The sequence below is a fragment of the Anopheles cruzii genome, chromosome 3, assembly GCF_943734635.1.
Source record: "Anopheles cruzii chromosome 3, idAnoCruzAS_RS32_06, whole genome shotgun sequence".
NCBI lineage: Eukaryota > Metazoa > Arthropoda > Insecta > Diptera > Culicidae > Anopheles > Anopheles cruzii.
Genome location: NC_069145.1, coordinates 54,042,096 through 54,063,156, shown reverse-complemented (window position 1 = coordinate 54,063,156; position 21,061 = coordinate 54,042,096). Strand labels below are relative to the sequence as shown.

General features: G+C 46.4%; 1 protein-coding gene and 1 non-coding gene across 2 annotated transcripts in view; both read right to left on the bottom strand.

The window, feature by feature from the left end:
- Positions 1-20,489, bottom strand: part of LOC128274803 (neuronal acetylcholine receptor subunit alpha-7-like) — a 45,865-nt gene extending 25,376 nt beyond the window's left edge. Inside the window, 1 exon segment of the mRNA XM_053013115.1 lies at positions 20,339-20,489. Coding sequence (XP_052869075.1) covers positions 20,339-20,489 — 151 coding nt within the window.
- On the bottom strand, positions 17,353-17,424 carry Trnap-agg (transfer RNA proline (anticodon AGG)). Its single transcript has one exon. It is a non-coding gene; the product is annotated as a tRNA-Pro (tRNA).
- Positions 20,490-21,061: the final 572 nt, after the last annotated feature.

Sequence of the window (21,061 nt, the reverse complement as noted above, 5' to 3'; positions counted from 1 at the left end):
ACCCGCAAAATGTTTGACAGCGTTTCAGGATGAGTAGTGTTTTTGAGACTCTCAACAACCTTACTTAAAAAGTTACATTACAAAGCCTTTCGCATGCGTTTACATTGTAAGCGTACTTTCTGGCACCTGCAGGACTGGTATTACAGCATCTGCATTCATCGTCACGGTTCCTAAAAGGTTCCTCGATCAAAAAGGATGAACAAGAAGCACGGTGGTCTAGTAGTCGATGTCCACGAACCCAAAATACAGCTTGAGACCTGCTTCTGTATTAAGGGAATACTCATCACTTTTCGGAATATCTTTTCTTGTCTTACTTTTTATTTCCTCTCCGGTTGCACCTATCTGCCAACACCGACCGAAGTAAACACGGCCCCATCAGGGATAATGGAAAAGCTGGTCTGCTCCTGTCAGTTGTGGCGTCGGAGCCACCTGCATTATTAAATACAACTCGTCTCGGCCAAGTCCGGAATCACGGCTCAACGCTCGCCCCAAGTAAAGAGCACACGTTATTCGAGAAGACCTGAGCTGCTTCTACTTCCTGTGACTATCGACTTGCACTCCATTCCTGTATGAACTAGGATTACAGACCAACCGATCTGTCCACATCCTGCAACTTATGCACACGAGTTATGCCTAAAGAGGTAAGACTTTAAAAACTTCTTAGATATACTGAAGTCTATTGAATTCATGTCCAAACAATGCTCTATGTATAGAAGAATATTAACGGATATAATCTTCCAGGAAGTCTTAACAGGTTTTTGATAAAATTGGATGTACCTAAAATTACAGATACAAAGTAATTTTTAACTATCGTCATTGTGTTTATCATCAATGATTGCTTCTGTTATCTCTACTTTGATATTGTTTCCAATTCTTAGATTTTATAGACAATGTAATTTTAGACCAACAAAGTACGGTCGCAGATGGTTTTGTAGGATTTTGCTTCTACGTTTGACAATCAAAACATCATCTGTCAAATCAAAATAAACTCTTTATCAACTGCTAATTTTCTACTGCAATGCACCAAATGGAGAATCTTACGCGAGATACGTGCCTTCGCATTTGACTCAATTCAAAATCTTCAGTCACTCGGGTGAACTCAAAAGTAACATTTTCGCTAAAACTAATTTGCCCACAATATCGTATGCTCCGTGTTCTCGTTCCAGGAATGAACCAGATTGCCGGATTTTAACGTCTGATACTCTGCCAGCGTGTAACGAACAAAAATTTCGACCAAAAACGTTACTCATTCCATAATCCTCCGCAGGAAACCAAGTCAAAAAGCAAATGTACGTCAATTCAGTTACTTCAACCGGCAACGCGTCTGCGTGGACAGGGAACCCTTGGTGCAAAGCATTTCTGAAAAAGCGTCGTTCCGGAATTAATGTCTGCTGATTAATCCAAGCTGCTACTTTATCCCTTGGACCGTAGCCTAGGAAATGGATTTTGTTTTTTTTTAACAAAAGTTAACCAAAACAACATGGCAGAAGGTTCAGAAGTATCTGATGGGTTGTTGAATGCACGGTATAGAAGCTCAAACAAGCCTCTATTGGCTAAAAAAACAAGCTTCAGCTTTCCAACGGGCTTCAAGTAGGTCTTCTTAAGCGGCGACGAGACAAACTCGTATCCCCTTGTCGCATCATCGATGTCGATTCGTTGGGTGTCACGTAAAGCGCGCCACAAGGAAACACCAGTTCCACTAGAAACGAACGAGCAAAATTAAATCATAAACAAGAAAAACGAGGTACGGCCCTGTCGCTGGGGGCGACTGCCGCTTTGGAGTAACTCTTTCAAAGTGCCACCCAAATTCGATCGACTTATGCACACTGGTGAACCCAGGGCATGTACAGACCGGAGCAAGAACTTTGTTTTCGTGCATTTTGCTTACATGAAATCTCACCAAACTCCAGCGTCACGATGATCTACCCAAGAACGTTCCCTGCTATCTGTGCGAGGTGCCAGAGGTGCCTCGTAGATTTTGCTGTCAATGATTGATGAACACCATTAATTTCAATACAGAAGTTGCAGATCCAACACACCCACACACGTTCGTACAGCAACAAAAAAGGGTTCTTCCACTACTCGGGCAGGCTCCGGATGTTGGGCAACTTCCGATCGATGAACGCCATTCTCTTAAGCGAAACCACAGAAATGGTAACCCGAGCCGGTTGGGTGAGCGTGGCGACAAGAACTTGCCCGTGGAGGTCCCGTTTAGCTGGAACCTGCCGTTCTTACGCTTGGATGATCCATTACGAGAGATATGTTTCGTGCGCCGCGAGTGTTTCGTACATTCGAAAGGGTTGCTGCTCTGACCGCTTTCTTCATTTTTCATTTCATTAGCGTACAACCGTGCCAGAAGTTTGCCCGCCTTTCACGGCTCAGATGGCGCGAAATCGTCCTGGGAGCTGACGAAAATCTTGAATTTCTCATCCAAGAAACTAATGCGGAAGTAAGCGAAACCTCGACGTCGACCCCAGCAAATCCGGGCACATTCGTTTGATTTAGACAAATAAAGTGCTACGAGAGCATCGAACCAATTTTCCACATCCACGAACAACCGTTCTTGATTTCAAGCAACCCTCAAACTTGTGATGTTGCGTCAAGTACAGTTCCTGAAAAAGGTCTAGAAAAATGAACCAAACGTTCATCGCAAAGCGCCAAACTGATTAATTGAAAGAGTATTAATTTTTTACATAGAGTTAAACTACTTTTTAATGGGTTAAGTCAAGCTTCAGCCGGATAAATAAGTAAAGTCAAGCTTCTCCATTTGAATGGTACAAGAAATATATTACAGGGTGAATATAAAAAAATGCAACAAACTTCAGACTGCTGTCATTTCGAAACCTCTCGTCCGACAGCTGTCAGATTTATACCAGTGACAGTTCATTATATTGTTCATAAGCGTGCAAAAGCATTTTAGTGGGAATTTTACAGAAAAAAAGTTATTCGAGATGGAACTCAACGGTAACAGTATGATTTCATTATATTTGGCTGGAAAACCACAAGTGGCTATCTTTAGAGCCCTCCAGCATTTAAATGTTAATAAATCTTTTGTGTCTCGTACCATCGCTCGTTACAGTGATACTGGTGGCGTAGCTTGACGTCAAGGAAGCGGACGAAAAAAAACAGCAACATCACCAGAAATGGTTCGAAAAGTGAAGAAGCGACTTCATCGAAATCCGCGTCGCAGTGGCCGAAAAATGGCTCGTGCGCTGAACATATCGCAGTATGCCATTGGGCAAATATTGCAAAATGAGCTTGGACTAAAGCCTTTGAAGTTCCAAAAAGTGCAAGTTGTTACCGATGCACAAAAAAAAGTTACACTCGAAAGAGCCAAAGACTTGCTTCGCTTGGCCGCAAGTGGTGAACTGGCGAATTTGGTTTTCTCAGATGAGAAACCATTCGTTATTCAGCAATTTGTAAACAAATAATCGTGTTTACTTGCCAGAGAGGTCAGCTTAAAATTTACACCTTCGGTTGGCCACCAGAACTCAAGCGCCGGCCATGGTGATGGTATGGGCCTCCATAACAGCCGATGGTCGCTATCCGCTCGTATTAATCGACCGTGGCGTCAAAATAAATGCCGAATATTATCGCAAAATATTCTGAAGAGTGTATTGGAGCCTAGGACACGCAAACATTTCGGTCGCAGACCTTGGACATTCCAACAGGACTCAGCACCATCGCACTCAGCACGCGCCACCCAAGAATGGTTAAAAAATGAGGTTCCTCGCTTCATTTCCACCGCACAATGGCCACAAAAATCTCCGGATGCCAATCCGTTGGACTATTGTGCCTGGGGTATTTTGGAAAGCAAGGTTTGAACTAAAAAATACCAAACTTTAGATCACCTCAAGCAAGCGCTTCGCCGAGAATGGGACAAAATACTGCAGAGCCACTTGCGGGCAGCGTGTAACGGTTTCATTGGCCGTTTGAAGGCCATAATTCGTGCCAAAGGTGGCCAATTCGAACAAACCTAATTTGTTCTAAAATTTTATGAAATTTACGACATTTTTTGCTTTCATTCAATAAAATTGAATCAAAAATGAAAAAAATATGGCGTTTTACTTTGTTGCAATTTTTTTTTTATTCACCCTGTATACCTTATTTGGAAGGAACTTTAACGTGATTGCAGAAAAACTCACCTAGAGTACTAGAGTACAAAGATTTGTACGAATCTTTGAACTAGAGTACACAGATTTTTTTCTTGTTTCACATTTACAATGATTACATTTCAGGGATATTCGCTCTACAGTTCGTGGTGTATGACAATAGGTACCTAAACATTAAAAGGAATAATAAATGCTCCAACATGAAGTTGTAAATTACTACCATTAAAATTAATGCCCCAAGGGCTACGGAAGTCGGTTAATTTAATTGATAATATCCCTGTAGCCTAACTATACTTTGTTCATTCGTCTATAACGAAACAACTTTTACAATTACTTTTGCAGTCACAGCTAGTGAATCGATTAACAGTTTTACACCACTCATGGCAACCCAGCACGCAAGCTCAACATCCCTGAGCTCGTACCTTTTTAAAAGAAGAACCATTTCCCTGACGCGTTCCAGTTCCGTTACAACAAATTGCAGCAAACAGGCCAGCAGTGGTGTGTATCAATTACGCTACGCATCCGATGGATAAATAGAGCATATAATTCAATTTATTTCACCCCGATTGGCCAGTATGGGATCCCCGACTTCAGAGGGCTGTCCTTCGGGAGCTACCGTTTATAATCCCCGGGGCACTTCTTGAAACCCGTTCCTTATGGTCCAGTCGTCGTTGGTCAACATTAATTAGTGCTTTGTAATATGTGTTTGGCTTAAGTGTTTCTTGGTTTTTCTGATAAGCGAAAAGTATAAACGATTCCTCGGGATCCTCTTTAAATGTTAGCATCACTCCCGTTAGTTGTGCAATTCGATTTGATTTGACCAACTTTCTCTTGCAAAACTAAACAGATCCATCATAAAACGAAACTCTTGCGTGGCCAACAGTCGAACATGGGCTTTGAGTAAACCCGCTCAGTAGCATCAACGAAGCGGAGAAAACTATAGTTCCGTGCGCATCTCAACCATTCTCACAATAGCGTTTAAAAAGGGATGTTTCGCTAGATAAAGCGCCTGGCGACAGAACGCTGGCGGCCCTCAGATGAAGGTTGGTTAAAAATGTGAACTTCGTCGCCAGCAGGCGCTTTCGGTAGTGTCCGAAAGGCAAAATCCTTGATTTTACTTCCACTAGCACTCGCGCGCTGCAACACTGGGGTTCCGGTGTCGGCCTATCCTTTGCATCCCTTGCCAACCCACCCATCATCTCCCACTTCACCGCACCCTGGCACACCGTTCTGTGCATTGTCGAGCTCATTTGGAACGGTGCAGCCCGAGAGATCCCCATGGAACCGCTCGCATATCCCCTGGAAAGTGGACGAACAGAAGGGCCCCAGGATATCAACAAAAAAAAGCGAGCGAGAGAAACAATCATATCACTGTGGTATCACAGAGAAAACCCCCGCTGCACAGGCTGCACAGTTTTATGGTTCGTACCGTTTTCTTTTTTCAATTTTGTTCTTTGTTGTTACGCTTTCGCTATCGCCCTGTGCATCGTAAGGCTCCAGCTGCAGGCCCGGCTCCGTATCCGTTTGTCCAACTGTCCCACTTTTGCCAGAAACCGTTAAAGCTTTCATTAGTTAACACAGGTCTCAGCGCACGCGATTTCTGCCGCTCTGGCGTCAGCGTCACAGGATACGTGCTTAGTCCCCGATTCTAGACTCCGGCTCCTGGTTCGTCCTTCTCTAGGCGAATCGAATGGAGCAAAAAATGCTGCGCACTACAAAAGTGCAAGTTACGACAGATGCGTTTGTTTTTTCAAGGACTCTTGGTCCATTTTTTGCCTTCAACTCTGCACACTCGTTGCGGCGTTGGCAGAGCGAAAACTACGTTTGTGCGGGAAACAGAACCGAACAGAACAGTTTCGCTGTGGGTTTTGCTAACACAATTGCTAGCAAATCGTTCACTAATCCTTAGAGTAATAAGCGTAAGCAATGGTTAGTGTCTTTGACAAATGGTTCCACAAGAAATATTTGAAAATGTGCCAGCACCCTGTGAGCAGCCGCCGAATCCGTTGGTCGACTTCGCAAGAAGCTCGACTTCATTACCCTAAACTGGGCTTTAATTTTTAAACACCAGCCAGGGATGCAACATTTCTGATGCACCTTTACCCCCCGGGGGCCATACCAGACAGCAGGTCAGCCAGCCAGCCAGCCAGCAAAGCCCGTGCTTTCCAAGAGCCCCAAGAGCCGAGGTTTTACTTCTCTCCCCTTGTACTAACACTCTCATCAACCGTAAATCTGTGGTCCCTTTTCAGGGCTCGCTCCTTGCACGGCCTTTGTCCGCCTTTCCGGTTCACTATTAATTGCCCGGGCCAAAAAAGTTGGCCAACCATCTGGAGGTCCACTCTGGCGCAGAAACACAATGTTTGTTTATGTTTTAATTATTTTAATGAGTACCACACTTACCGCCACTCTGGACCAAGTGGCTGGCCTGGCTACGGCTTCAATGGTGCTCAGTCAGCACCGTGCCACTCTCTACAGCAAAAACCACGTTCCGCGGGCCGAGCCTTGCTTCTCGGTCAATTGTATGCTCAAGGGTTAGGCGCCCGCCCGGTGCGAAACTTGGCGACGCACTTTATGTTCTACGGGGCACGAGACAGCTAATCGTGTTAGAGAGCCACTTCGTTTGAAAACCGTGGTGTAGTTTGGTTTTACGTCGAATATTTGTTTTTATTCTGAAATGGCGTGCTAAGCTTTTTTGCAGATAGCCTACAACCTAACTTATCATAAGTTATACTGTTTCATTTAGCGTCACACGCTGAGCTCCAATCCATCAATCTTCAACAATCTTCGCATTCTTCAATCAATAGACAGTTCAATACTATGGAGACGAATTAAACGAACGACACGAAAATTAGCATTTTCTCATGTAACTATGCAAATGTTAGCTAACCACTTAGTAACACCACTGAAGAATATTGTTTTTGGAGTCAATAAAGATGTTTCGGAATATCTTATTTTATCAATATCCTAAAATTATTAATTGTCTTAATGTAAAAGTGCTGTCCTATTGTTAATTTACAATACAGGTTCTGTTAATCGGTACAATGCTGTACGTTCGTGTAATTAAAACAGCATATAATCATGAAACCAATCTATTATTCTTAACTTGGAAAAATACCGTTTAACTAAATAGTAATCTTATTTGGCGCTCTTTCTGCCCATCTAGCGAAAAGCTAATCCGTCAGTAACAGCATGTTACCGTTTAACAACTTGAAATTTGTTCATATGCCATGCCCGATACACAGGTTGAAAATTTCCAAAGATTTAACTATTCAAGGTTAAAGCCCTCTCACATGTAATCTATTATTTGTAACTAACCAACATTGTTTGGCAGCGGGAGTTTCTGTACAAAAGAAGATAAGTTTTTCGACGCATTCATAAAACAATCAATAACACAATCCACTTTTAACCGAGCTTAAATCGTATGAAACATGTGATACAGTCTCAGTAAGTACTCGATAAAATGCGCTAATCATTTTATAAGACGATAATGTTGCGATAAAATAATACTTATGCGCAGATAGCAACTAGGTTACCTATAAAGATGGATTTCTTCGTTCATCAATCATACTATGGAAAAGTGGAAATTATAACAACACTAAAAGCGTCTACGTTTTTCTGAAATGATTGTAATATTTCATGAATTTTTTCATTATTAAATTAAATGTGTTCATTACAAAGTTCTCAAGTACATCCTGGGTGTGAGTCTGTTGTGCCACTTTCGGCTAAAGCTAGGCATCTCTAGATGCTATCTCAATAAATGTCTCCCTCGGGGCATGCAAAGTAGAGACACAGAGTCCTTCATGGCACTGGCCACTACCATCGCAAGCTCTTCTAGCTTTATGGCCTACTTTCTAACAACTTCGCTGTTCACAGCACAGCACAACGAACGGATAGTCGTCCTCTTTAGGTAAAAGTTGTTGTTCTAGCAGCAAATTAGCGTGATGACGTGCGGCTCCGGACCTCTGACGATCGTTTCGACTAATTAAGATGCTCCTTAGCTTACCCGAAATCGATCTTGGCGTAGAAAAAGCGTGTTTCTCATGAACATATTTTTATAGACAGTCTTGCGAAACAGCATGGTTATTATGCCAAAAGTACACCAGCATATTGGTGGTCATTTTGGGACCTCCACCAAATATCTCACCGGGATCGTAACCTTATGGAGAAGTTCCTCGATTCTCATCCGGCAGATAATTGCTTTCAATTGGGGTTCACAGAGTTTCTCCAGAGGATTGGCAAACCAACAGCAGGAACACTACCGGAGTGTAGACGACGAGTATCGTGCAGCAATAGCGATTCCTGGAGGCTAATGCTTAAATATTAAAAGTCCCCCGTCGATGCCCAACTCAGCGAAATTACCCCCGAAGAGTTGCTAGCAAACGGCTTTCATGTGTCCAGGTGTGCCCGCATGAAGACGTAGCCTAGCCTAGCTGGACCGTTGCGTTGGGCCGAACGCCTACTAACGTACACTAAACTGTAGTCGTGGCAGAAAGACTTGATGTCACAAAGAATGCACCTTCGAAGCATGAAAGCGCCGTTAAACGGCACCAAATCGCTGCTGGCAAACAGCCTGATAGTTTGGTAACATTGTCCGCAACACCTCGCAACAAGCTGGATAGTGAAATTGGAGTTTTCAACCAGTTTTTGGCTCTATCCCAGCGGAAGAAAACTAACCCGTACGGGTCGCAATAGTTCTGGGCATGGTAATAGCATTAGCACCACAATGTTGTACAGTTTTTCCTTTGCAGTCTACGGATGTGAGGATGCCGGTTCACTCGACCACAGGAAGAGGCCTAATTGGAGCATAAATGGGAAGATGAAGGCACTAACAAGTGCACAAACCTGCACAGCAACTTTGTTTGCACGCAACCAGATATTGCCACGCAAATAACTATTTTTGCAGAGAAAGTGAACTGACTTTGCTGTTTTCTACAAGAATCACACCCAGCATGGAGCAATAAACGACACCTAAAATACTAGTCGACTTGACACATAGGCATACAAACCCAAAAAGGCTTTTTGTAAGCGTCTTTTCTCGGTCTGAGCGATCCACTCCAACTCGGTTGTTGAATGCGAATGGTAAACAACATCGTCCTACAGTTTACAGGAGCATAGGTGAGCAGCTTCACTTGGTCCATTGAACCAAAACCACTGCTACGAAGCTATGCGTGATATCAAAATTTATAAAAAGCGATTCATCCACTAGAGCTTCCGTGCCAGGTCCGTGGCTGGCAAGGGCCGCAGAAGTATCGCTTTAACCGAAGCATATCATTTCCTTTGAGATGGCCCTTCATTCTTCAAGTGTGTCTCGTCAGCAGCAGCAGCAGCAGGCACGGTTAGAGAGATGATCCGCACTAGCCCTTACTGCAGCCGGAAACTGGAAGACGGAAACAAAAAGGCAATGCGTTCCTTGAATCAACTCACAGCCGGCTTCAAGTCACCGTCGGTCTACGTGCCAAGCCAAGCATTCCGGTACCATTTAAAATAACTCATTGACTCTTGAGTTTCCTGTCAATTGGCGTCCTCAATTCGAACGATACTAAGAGAAACGGGGAGACAGTGGCTAGCAGATGATAGCGGATGGAGAGTTATCGACCAGATCCTCATAAATCTGTCCCCGACCCGCCCGCCCGAGAAGAGCCTTCTTTATGAAGTGTTCTCGTTTGGGGCTTCGTTTTTTCGTTCGTTCGTATCACATCCTATCCCATCGCCATCGATGACCCTTCAAAGGAGAACCACTCGTAACCTCCGGCATCAGCGTTCTGAACAGCAGGCATAAGTGCAACAGGAAGGGGCCATCAGCGTTGGCTTGTTGCTCCAATTCCGAGCTTCTGTTCTTAGGCTTCTGAAATCGGACTCCAGTACAGCGGCATGTCCGGCCGGTGGACCCCGTTTCGTCTGCCATAAACGGCACATATGTTGGCATGTGGACAGCGTTCCGAACGTGACACGCAATCACAACACGAGCAACACGTTCGGTGCCCATCTGAACTTTAGTTACGTCGCCGGGCCTTGGCCATGTTCCACGAAATCTGGATGATCGCACTCCGTGCAGCCGCGTATTTTTAGCAGATTGGAGCACATCGTCTCGAGAGTATCCGGCACATCGACCAGGCACCACCGAAAAGGTGTAGCCACTCCGTGTCATCTGAGTTAATAGATTGGTGCTATGTTTCTGCGATGCTTCCCTCCTGTTGAAGTGAGGATTTTAGGATGTGTCCAGAGGATTTGTATGCACTCTCTTCCGTTCCTGCGCCACTCTCGGCTGAGGGGCGGTGAATCGCCCAGGCAGGCTGCACGACCACATGGTGGGCAAAATTTGGGAGCGAACATGGCTCGCATCATCGTTACCAACAAGCGCTTCACGAACGGGCAACATGTATGCAAACAATCCCGACAGGGCATTAATTATTTAAGCCACTCATATTCAGTGAAAGTCTTAAAAGCCCGGACGTACCTCGGAGCGCACGGAGCTGCTTTTTACTTATCCCGAGGCCAGGCGGACTTGTGTAGGACTAGCGTGACCGGATGACTACCACATGAGCATTATTACACTGATACAACACTGCATGAATAAATGACGAATTCGTTTAATGTGGTCGCCCGTTTTCGGGAGTCCAGCTACGACTCCATAGAGCCTCCGCAATCGGCCAATGTACGGCGGTGAAAATAGTAAGTGAAAGTTGCTTCAGCTGACTAGTATTGAAGACATTTAAAGAGAATTGCAAACAATGTCAAATTGTCGACAATTTTGTTAAATAATCTGGAAGTAATTGCCCTGATAATCGACACAACTTGTTTGTAAAGGAATATCGTAAAAGATGCACCGGTAAAAGGTAACCAAAAAAAGTTGTGTTCATAGACGTGTGGGCTCGTCCGGGATTTAAGTGAAAAACGTTCACCGAGTCGTCAAGCGATCACGACGACTGGAACATTGAGTCAGGTGTAAACGGCCATCGAAAGGCCTACGCTAGTGCGGTTTATTCGGGTACGCTAGTACGGTTTTTTCGGGCATGACGACAACTCAACCGGTCGCGAGCGATCACCAAACCCTGGAACATTGGGTCATCGGCCATCGAACGGCCTACGCTAGTGCGGTTTATCCGAGTACGCTAGTGCATTTGTTCGGGCAGTGACAACGACACACCCGGTTGTCAAGCGACCCAGACACTATAACATTGGGTTAAGTGTACACGGCCATCGATTGGCCTACTCTAGTACGGTTTTTTCGGGCATCACTCTGGCGAGTGATGAGAGCGAAAGCGTGTGTGTGTCTCCACGAGGCGCAGCAGTGAACAACGACTCACCCGATCATCAAGCGATTACCAGACACGGGAATTATTACGGCTTGTTTACTAGTGCGGTTTATTCGGGTACGCTAGTGCGGTTATTCGGGCATCGTCGTACAAACACACACCAGCATGGAGGGCCACCTAGGGCCCAGTCAGGCGTCAGGTAGCCGATTAGCGACGCCATCTGGGCCGATTGATAACTCCACCGCCGCTCTATTACGGCCACCAGAGGGACCGTTTGGAGCAGAGGAAGCAAACGAATCTTTGCTACATGCGTTATGCGACAAAGTGCAAGGAATGTCCCTCATGCTGGACGCGTTTTCGGCGCGTCTTAAACCATTACAAGAAGCACGCCGTCACCACGACACGCCGATCGGGTATGGCGGCGCCCACGCGCGTCCCGAAGAAAATGGCGCGCGTGGCCTTAGCGACGAGCCACACGAATATGGCGGCGCCCATGCGACCCGCTACCAACCACGTGGGATGCATGCCGATCCTCGCCACGGCACCACGGCAACGGTATACAACGCCCCATATCCTCCACCAGGGGCCTATCCGGGTGCACGGGCGATCGGCGGCGGACACCGAAGCCACCTAGCATACCAGCATGGCTGGCCGGTAACGACTCCCGACCAAAGCCAGATAGGTGCATACACTGGCTACGCAGCCAGCCGAGAGATGAACGCATACAGTGGCTACGGAGCGTCCAACCAGATAAAAGCGTACGTTCGCTACGAGGTGCCGGACACAGGATGCGGACTGCCACATCCCTGGTTCGTGAGTGGCTACAATGCACCACCAACTCCTGTGTATCCGGAGCAGAGCACCTACACAGCGACCCAGACAGCGATATCGACGCGATATAACGAGCTCACGATTAGAGTTAGCAACAGCACTGGCTTCACGACCAGTATGCCCTCCGCGCACGGCCAAACAGGCCCCGCGGCGGGTGGCGAAACGGCATCCAGAGCAACGTATGGAATGCCTCCGCCAAAGACGAGACCGTCAACACTGATAAGTACCGGTCGTACCGGGACGGTTCCGGACAATTTCGTCCGCGTGCTAGAACAGCAACCACCTGCGTTACCGGTGGAAGACAAGTACGCTGTGGCGCCAAATGACAAAAGTGCGACGATCACTCAACAGTGTGAGGTAGGATACAGTTACCGAGAGTATCCGGACCGGCACGACGCACCGTCGCTGCCACAGAAACCAGTGCACGAGATGTGCAGAGACTTCAGGGTAGATCACGCTGTAGATCCGGAAAAGATGGCGACATCGAAATTTAGCGATCGTGAAGACGATTATACACTTGGCGCCCGCGAGTGCAACAACGACGACGACGAATTAGGCGTGAACAACTCGGCCTTACACAAAGCGTCGTCGGAAGCATTTAGTGCATTAATTGAGACAAGTCGGCCCACACGTCGGAGGTGCATACCGCCCGATTCAAAGCCGACGGTGGGCACCTCGCAGAAGACCGTCAAAGCAATTGAGACGGACGAGGAGAAGAATTTGGCCAAGCACTTCAGTTCAGTTGAACCTGGAGTATCTGGAGAAGCGGAGCGGGATATACAACGCCCAGAACATGTGGGAACCGCTTACGCATCAACACTCCTAAGTAGTATCCAGTGTTTCGAAGTGCAGCCAGCCAACCAGAAGGGACAACGATTGGCCATACCAGCCATCACCCCAAAAGCAGCAGCAGCAGAAGCGAAGCGGAGAAGAGAAGCGGAGCGGAATACACAACACCCAAAACACATGGGAACTGCTGACGCGTCTACATTCCTGTAAAGGAACGCTCCCGTATTTCGAAGTGCAGCCAGCCAAACAAAAGGGACAACGATTGACCATAGCAGTCATCACCCCACAGCATCAGCAGCAGCAGAAGATGCCAACAACAGTCGCTGCAATCGGACTGCTGACGATGCTATTCACCATCATCGAGGCATCGCTGGTGTCACCATATGAGGCGGGCGACGACGAGGACGCAGTCCACACGGTGCTGCGCCTCTATCGGAAGCCCGATACGTGCGATACGGCGCAGGAGGTGCCGATTACGAACGATACGATACGCATCATCTATATGTACCACGCCTGGGACCCGACGAACGTGGCGCAGGGTATCGGTACGCTGCCGGACCCAGCGGACGCGTTCAAGGATTCGGTACCGATCTGCCTGACGCAGCGCATCAGCCAGGTCCCGATCGAGCTGGACTCGCGCACCCGGACGCTCGAGCTGCGCATTTACGACGTCCCGATACCGCAGACCAACGACCTGCGCTGGTGCATGACGTTCAAGCTGAACCAGTTGCCGACGATGCTATTCACCATCATCGAGGCATCGCTGGTGTCGCTCAGCACGGGCGAGACTCGCAACACCCGCGAGGGCGTAACGGCCATCCTCAAGTTTCACCGTATCGTCTGGGACCGTGCCAAGGACGAACCAGAAGGAGTAAGTGGGTGAACAAAATACGACCCACAGCAGTAGGTGATGTAGTCGTCATCGCGGACGAAAACTCACCGCGAAACCATTGGCCGAGAGGGACAGTAGCGGACGTAGTACAGACCATAGACAGATAGGTCCGGCGCGTTACGACCCAATCAGCAGGTGGACAAACATACGAACGTCCAGCAACCAAGGTTGCAGTATTAGACGTGAAAGAAAAAATTACTGAGCTAGGACCAAAAAAGTAAAGAAGGTTAGGTCATTTTTTCTTACCAGACCTTACCAGAGGTCCACGTGCGTGGGATAGCACGTGCGATAGGAGAACAATAATACATTCGCTGACAAGATAGGAGTCACAGGTGACAGCCGCCCGCTGGCAACGAGAGTGAAGATGCATAGGAATTCACTACACTGCGGGGGAGAATGTCACTGATAAGTGACGCCAGCGAGCGGCGCAAGAGGGCGCTGCCGCCAGTCGAGAGGACGCTCGGTCCAGGTGTGAAGTACGGATGACAAACGACACGGATCGAGCGTTCGCAGAGACCAGTACGAATCAGAACGGCAAAGCCGTAACTAGTAAAAATTCTTACAGGAGTAAATTTGTACAAGTTTATGGGTAGAGCCCAAAATAAAAACAGTTTATTCGCGACAACATATTTATATAGACAGTCTTGCGAAACAGTATGGTTATTATGCAAAAAGTACGTCAGCATATTGGTGGTCATTTTGGGACCTCCACCAAAGATCTCACCGGGATCGTAACCTTGTGGAGAAGTTGCGCGACTCTCATCCGGCAGATAATTGCTTTCAATTGGGGTTCACAGAGTTCCTCCAGAGGATTGGCAAACCAAAAACAGGAACACTCTACCGGAGTGTAGACGGCGGGTATCGTGCAGCAACAGCGATTCCTGGAGGCTAATGCTTAAATATTAAAAGTCCCCCGTCGATGCCCAACTCAACGAAATTACTCCCGAAGAGTTGCTAGCAAACGGCTTTCATGCGTCCAGGTGTGCCCGCATAAAGACGTAGCCTAGCCTAGCTGGACCGTTGCGTTGACGCCGTACACTAAACTGTAGACGAGGCAGAAAGACTTGATGTCACAAAGAATGCGCCTTCGAAGCATGAAAGCGCCGTTAAACGGCACCAAATCGCTGCTGGCAAACAGCCTGATAGTTCGGTAACATTGTCCGCAACACACCGCAACAAGCTGGATAGTGAAATTGGAGTTTTCAACCAGTTTTTGGCTCTATCCCAGGGGAAGAAAACTAGCCCGTACGGGTCACAATAGTTCTGGGCATGGTAACAACATTAGCACCACAATGTTGTACAGTTTTACCTTTGCAGTCTACGGATGTGAGGATGCCGGTTCACACGACCACAGGAAGAGGCCTAATTGGAGCATAAATGGGAAGATGAAGGCACTAACAAGTGCACAAACTTTCACAGCAACTTTGTTTGCATGCAACCAGATATTGCCACGCAAATAACTATTTTTGCAGAGAAAGTGAACTGACTTTGCTGTTTTCTACAAGAATCACACCCAGCATGGAGCAATAAACGACACCTAAAATACTAGTCGACTTGACACATAGGCATGCAAACCCAAAAAGGCTTTTTGTATGCGTCTTTTCTCGGTCTGAGCGATCCACTCCAACTCGGTTGTTGAATGCGAATGGCAAACGTCCTACAGTTTACAGGAGCACAGGTGAGCAGTGTGTCCATAACAGCTTCACTTGGTCCATTGAACCAAAACCACTGCTACGAAGCTATGCGTGATATCAAAATTTATAAAAAGCGATTCATCCACTAGAGCTTCCGTGCCAGGTCCGTGGCTGGCAAGGGCCGCAGAAGTATCGCTTTAACCGAAGCATATCATTTCCTTTGAGATGGCCCTTCATTCTTCAAGTGTGTCTCGTCAGCAGCAGCAGCAGCAGCAGGCACGGTTAGAGAGATGATCCGCACTAGCCCTTACTGCAGCCGGAAACTGGAAGACGGAAACAAAAAGGCCATGCGTTCCTTGAATCAACTCACAGCCGGCTTCAAGTCACCGTCGGTCTACGTGCCAAGCCAAGCATTCCGGTACCATTTAAAATAACTCATTGACTCTTGAGTTTCCTGTCAATTGGCGTCCTCAATTCGAACGATACTAAGAGAAACGGGGAGACACAGGGGAGACAGTGGCTGGCAGATGATAGCGGATGGAGAGTTATCGACCAGATCCTCATAAATCTGTCCCCGACCCGCCCGAGAAGAGCCTTCTTTATGAAGTGTTCTCGTTTGGGGCTTCGTTTTTTCGTTCGTTCGTATCACATCCTCTCCCATCGCCATCGATGACCCTTCAAAGGAGAACCACTCGTAACCTCCGGCATCAGCGTTCTGAACAGCAGGCATAAGTGCAACAGGAAGGGGCCATCAGCGTTGGCTTGTTGCTCCAATTCCGAGCTTCCGTTCTTAGGCTTCTGAAATCGGACTCCAGTACAGCGGCATGTCCGGCCGGTGGACCCTGTTTCGTCTGCCATAAACGGCACATATGTTGGCATGTGGACAGCGTTCCGAACGTGACACGCAATCACAACATGAGCAACACGTTCGGTGCCCATTTGAACTTTAGTTACGTCGCCGGGCCTTGGCCATGTTCCACGAAATCTGGATGATCGCACTCCGTGCAGCCGCGTATTTTTAGCAGATTGGAGCACATCGTCTCGAGAGTATCCGGCACATCGACCAGGCACCACCAAAAAGGTGTAGCTACTCCGTGTCATCTGAGTTAATAGATTGGTGCTCTGTTTCGGCGATGCTTCCCTCCTGTTGAAGTGAGGGTTTTAGGATGTGTCCAGAGGATTTGTATGCACTCTCTTCCGTTCCTGCGCCACTCTCGGCTGAGGGGCGGTGAATCGCCCAGGCAGGCTGCACGACCACATGGTGGGCAAAATTTGGGAGCCAACATGGCTCGCATCATCGTTACCAACAAGCGCTTCACGAACGGGCAACATGTATGCAAACAATCCCGACAGGGCATTAATTATTTAAGCCACTCATATTCAGTGAAAGTCTTAAAAGCCCGGACGTACCTCGGAGCGCACGGAGCTGCTTTTTACTTATCCCGAGGCCAGGCGGACTTGTGTAAGACTAGCGTGACCGGATGACTACCACATGAGCATTATTACACTGATACAACAGTGCATGAATAAATGACGAATTCGTTTAATGTGGTCGCCCGTTTTCGGGAGTCCAGCTGGAGCTACGACTCCATAGAGCCTTCCCAATCGGCCAATGTACGGCGGTGAAAATAGTAAGTGAAAGTTGCTTCAGGTTTGCTAACCAATATTGAAGACATTTAAAGAGAATTGTAAACAATGTCAAATTGTCGACAATTTTGTTAAATAATCTGGAAGCAATTGCCCTAATAATCGTCACAACTTGTTTGATTAACATTACGAATATCGTAAAAGATGCACCGGTAAAAGGTAACCAAAAAAAGTTGTGTTCATAGACGTGTGGGCTCGTCCGGGATTTGAACCCGGGACCTCTCGCACCCTAAGCGAAAATCATACCCCTAGACCAACGAGCCCGTTGGAGAGTGCCCATCCCGGTGCTGTATAAGAATCGTTGTTTGCCCCTAATCTGTGTTTTCGTAACAGTCGGAATGCATGTGGGAAAGAGATAGACCGATAGAAAGCGAGAGAAGAAGAGAGATAGAGAGAAGCGAGATATTCGAGAGAATTGCCGCAGCGGCTATCTCTATCTACCCACGTGTTCCGTTCGCTAAAGCAGAGCGAGAGAGCGCAATAAAAACATGACCACGAAAATAAACCTGCTGAGCGTTTAAGAGGGAGAAACTCACAGAATACGAGGTGTGTTCAAAAAGTTCTGATAATTTTGTATTTACGCGGGCCACGTATATCAGATTTTCGCTTTTTTTGCGTTAGGTTGCTACACATGTCACATGACTTATGTTCGTAAAAAGTTCGGCCTTTTTTTAGAGCTGTTTTGCTTGGACAAGATTTGGCTCATCGTCGATTTTTGTCCACTCCAAAAGCAATCGAAGAAAATGAGCCGAATGAAAATCGATGAAGCCGATAAGCCAAATGACATGTGTAGCAAATTAACGCCACAAAAAAAAGCGAAAATCGGATATACGTAGCTCGCTTACACACAAAATTATCAGAACTTTTTGAACACACCTGGTGTGTAACTCGTATCAGAAAGTGCAGAAAAAATCATGAAATTGAGATTGTACTGGCATATTTATATCTGGAGGGCCAGACGAACTGTAAATCCGAGCGTAAAATTAATTTATTATGTCAAATCGTTTATGCTGCGTGTGGCAGGCTTAAAATGTAAAAACGTGGTCACCGAAATGTCAAACGTGTTTACATTCGTGTTTTTGGCCCGAGAAAATAGAAATCGAAAACGACAGTTGATTTCTGATTATTATTTACTGTTTTTTTTAGATTTTGTTGCTGTACCAACAAATAAGAACATACATTATCCTCTGTTTGTAAACAAACGCTCGGGTTTACGCTTGGGTTTCCTTTAACGCTTTTAAGGAATATCACTTTATGAAATCACAACTTAACCGTACCTGTGTATTTACACAAATAGGTTTGGAAGGTTAAAAAAAAAAAAAAAGGTTACACAAATCGAGTTTGGAAACCAATCAATACTGCTTTCGTTGTGGGACCGTTATATTCATCAAAAAACGCATATTTACCAGATAAACGTGGACTCGTGGACCACTTTAAATACAAACTAGTATCTTTTTGGTCAAACATTTATTTGCTTAATTTAAAGATACGCGCTATGCGACAATAACGAACTATTACGATTATAAGATCTGTACCAATTTCTAGTTTAAAAGCATGTCCTGGGTGGCCGACTTGAACGCAGTGATGCCAGTTAGGTTCAAGTCTACGTAATTCCCACTTCACTGATTTCTAAGAGCACGAAGAATGTCCATTAACTTGATACGCAGCTTCTGCACTCGAACGACATCGGCATCGACGGTGTAATAGTTCTCTAGCCCAACTAACGAATGGAAGATCGTTCGGCTTCGCTCTAAATCAAGTTGGTTGTTGCGCTCAAGTTGCTTGTGCAACTCCTCTAAACCAGCGATCGTGTCGAATGTCTGTGCGTCATCACGAAGTGCCTTGAAGAACTCAACCAACGGTTCCACCATGTCTCTATCACCCCGGTACGTATCGTTAGTGACACGTACCGTGTCGTAACTTCCGTTAAGGGCACGAAATATTCGCGCCGCCTTTTCGGCTCGACCGCCCTGAATGTTGGTAACACATAGCGCCTCCTGTGCCCGCCGGCCAGCAAGCCTTTCCTGTTCGAGTTGACGCAAATTCTCGTTCAATTGGCGATGTAACCGCTGCAGACCGTTACGCAGCTTTTCGAGCTCCGCCCGATATCTCTGCTCCGCCTCGCGTTCAAGATTGTCCACTTGCCGCAGTAAATCACTGATCTCCGACTCCTGCTTGGCTTTCAGTAGCTCGTACTCACTGGCCGTTATCCACACTTTCTGCATCGTACCGTACCGAGCCAGCACGTCCTGGATCGATGTTTTAAATTCTCCCAACTTACGGCTACAATTATCCGTGACCTCCGCGGTTGGTGCCCGGTTAGAAGGACGCTTTCTAGAAGATCTACGCCCGTCAAGCATTTTCGTGAGCTGTACGATCTCGTCTATATCGCCTTCCGAAATGGTACACTCTGCAGCCGGAGCAAAGCTTTGACGCTTGAGGCGAATCTCCGCGCCATAACCTATCTCCAACAACGTTACCACTAAAAGAATCCTAGACCACATTTTAAGCAGTCGAATAATGAATCTGTAGCCAATTTAACTTTCTGTCTACAACTGAGGCGAATCTGCGCCAACGGCAGCATATGCTCTATGAAAGCAACTGATAATGACACAAATGTTTGCTACATAGTTTGGAATGCAGCGTCACTGCCAATTAAAAAGACGTGTAGACTTAAAACTCAGTCTTAATATAATAGTTCCCAAAACTGTGTATATTAAGGCCAAGTATACCCCACAATTCCTTGCACGAATTCTGCAGTTCAACCTCTTTTCTCAGCCAATGAATTACTCAACATTCAAATTTCTATGAGCAAATCTCGTTAGTTTTTAAATCACCTAGTAGCAAACTGTGAGTGATCTGTGGATGTGTAGAGCCCGAAATGCTCGCAAAGAGTATTCGAGATAACAACGCCCTTAACGAGGGAATTCCCGCTTAATTTTAATATATACATATCATCAAAACAAAGTCACGTTACCATGCGATTATGAACATCATTCTTGGGGGATTAAATGTTGAACGAATATGTTTCGTAACCAGTTATTGTTTATCTATTTATGCTAGTCAGAAAATGATTCACAGGTAAAACAAATAAGACCAACCAATTACTTTAAAATGCAAAACTAATACTACATACTAAAAAAGGGTTATGAGTACAGCAAACATTCCAATACTCACGAATGGAGGAATTTGCTAGCAGCATCAGCACAATGATCCACTTGTATATCCGTAACTGTTTGTAGCACTGAAAGTTGTGGTATCGATTCAGCATAATGATTTTCGATATCATTTTGATCATCTTGATCACGATGATCAGTATCTTCTTCATTGGGTTGCTCGGGTCGCTAGATCACTTCCGAGAAGCCACCGGGCGCCAGCTTTCGCTCCCACTTTCGGGTACGCGTAGGTCGTGGGTCTTATGGTACGGGGGTTTTTTTTTTGCAGTGTGCCTTTCTGTCCGTATTTTGGTGCGTCTAGTTGTGTGTGTGTGTTTTTTAACGTACTTCCTGGCGTTTCTGGTGTACGTTTCCCAGTCGTTGGTCCCCGAAGCCGACTGCCTTATTTTTACTTGGTTTCGTTTTCCCCCTTCAAGACCCCGTGGGAGGCTGCAATTTGCAGATTTTGGTTTCCTACTGCCGACGGCGCACCGTGAGCGTCGGCAAAGTCTTGTTGATTCAATTCTCGTTTCACCCTGACAGTGGCACAGGGGGTTTGGTCCTTAATTCCTTCCGGCCGTTTACCGTACTGTACTAGTTCTGGTGCTGCTGCTGCTGTTGCTGCTGTCGCTGGTAGTCTGAGCTTACTTTGCCGCAGCCGGACAAGTCAAAAGCTTCACAATGCCCGCCGTGTGTCCTACCAGCCGTCGCTTGGGAGTGTTTCCGGACACAATGGTTCCTGATT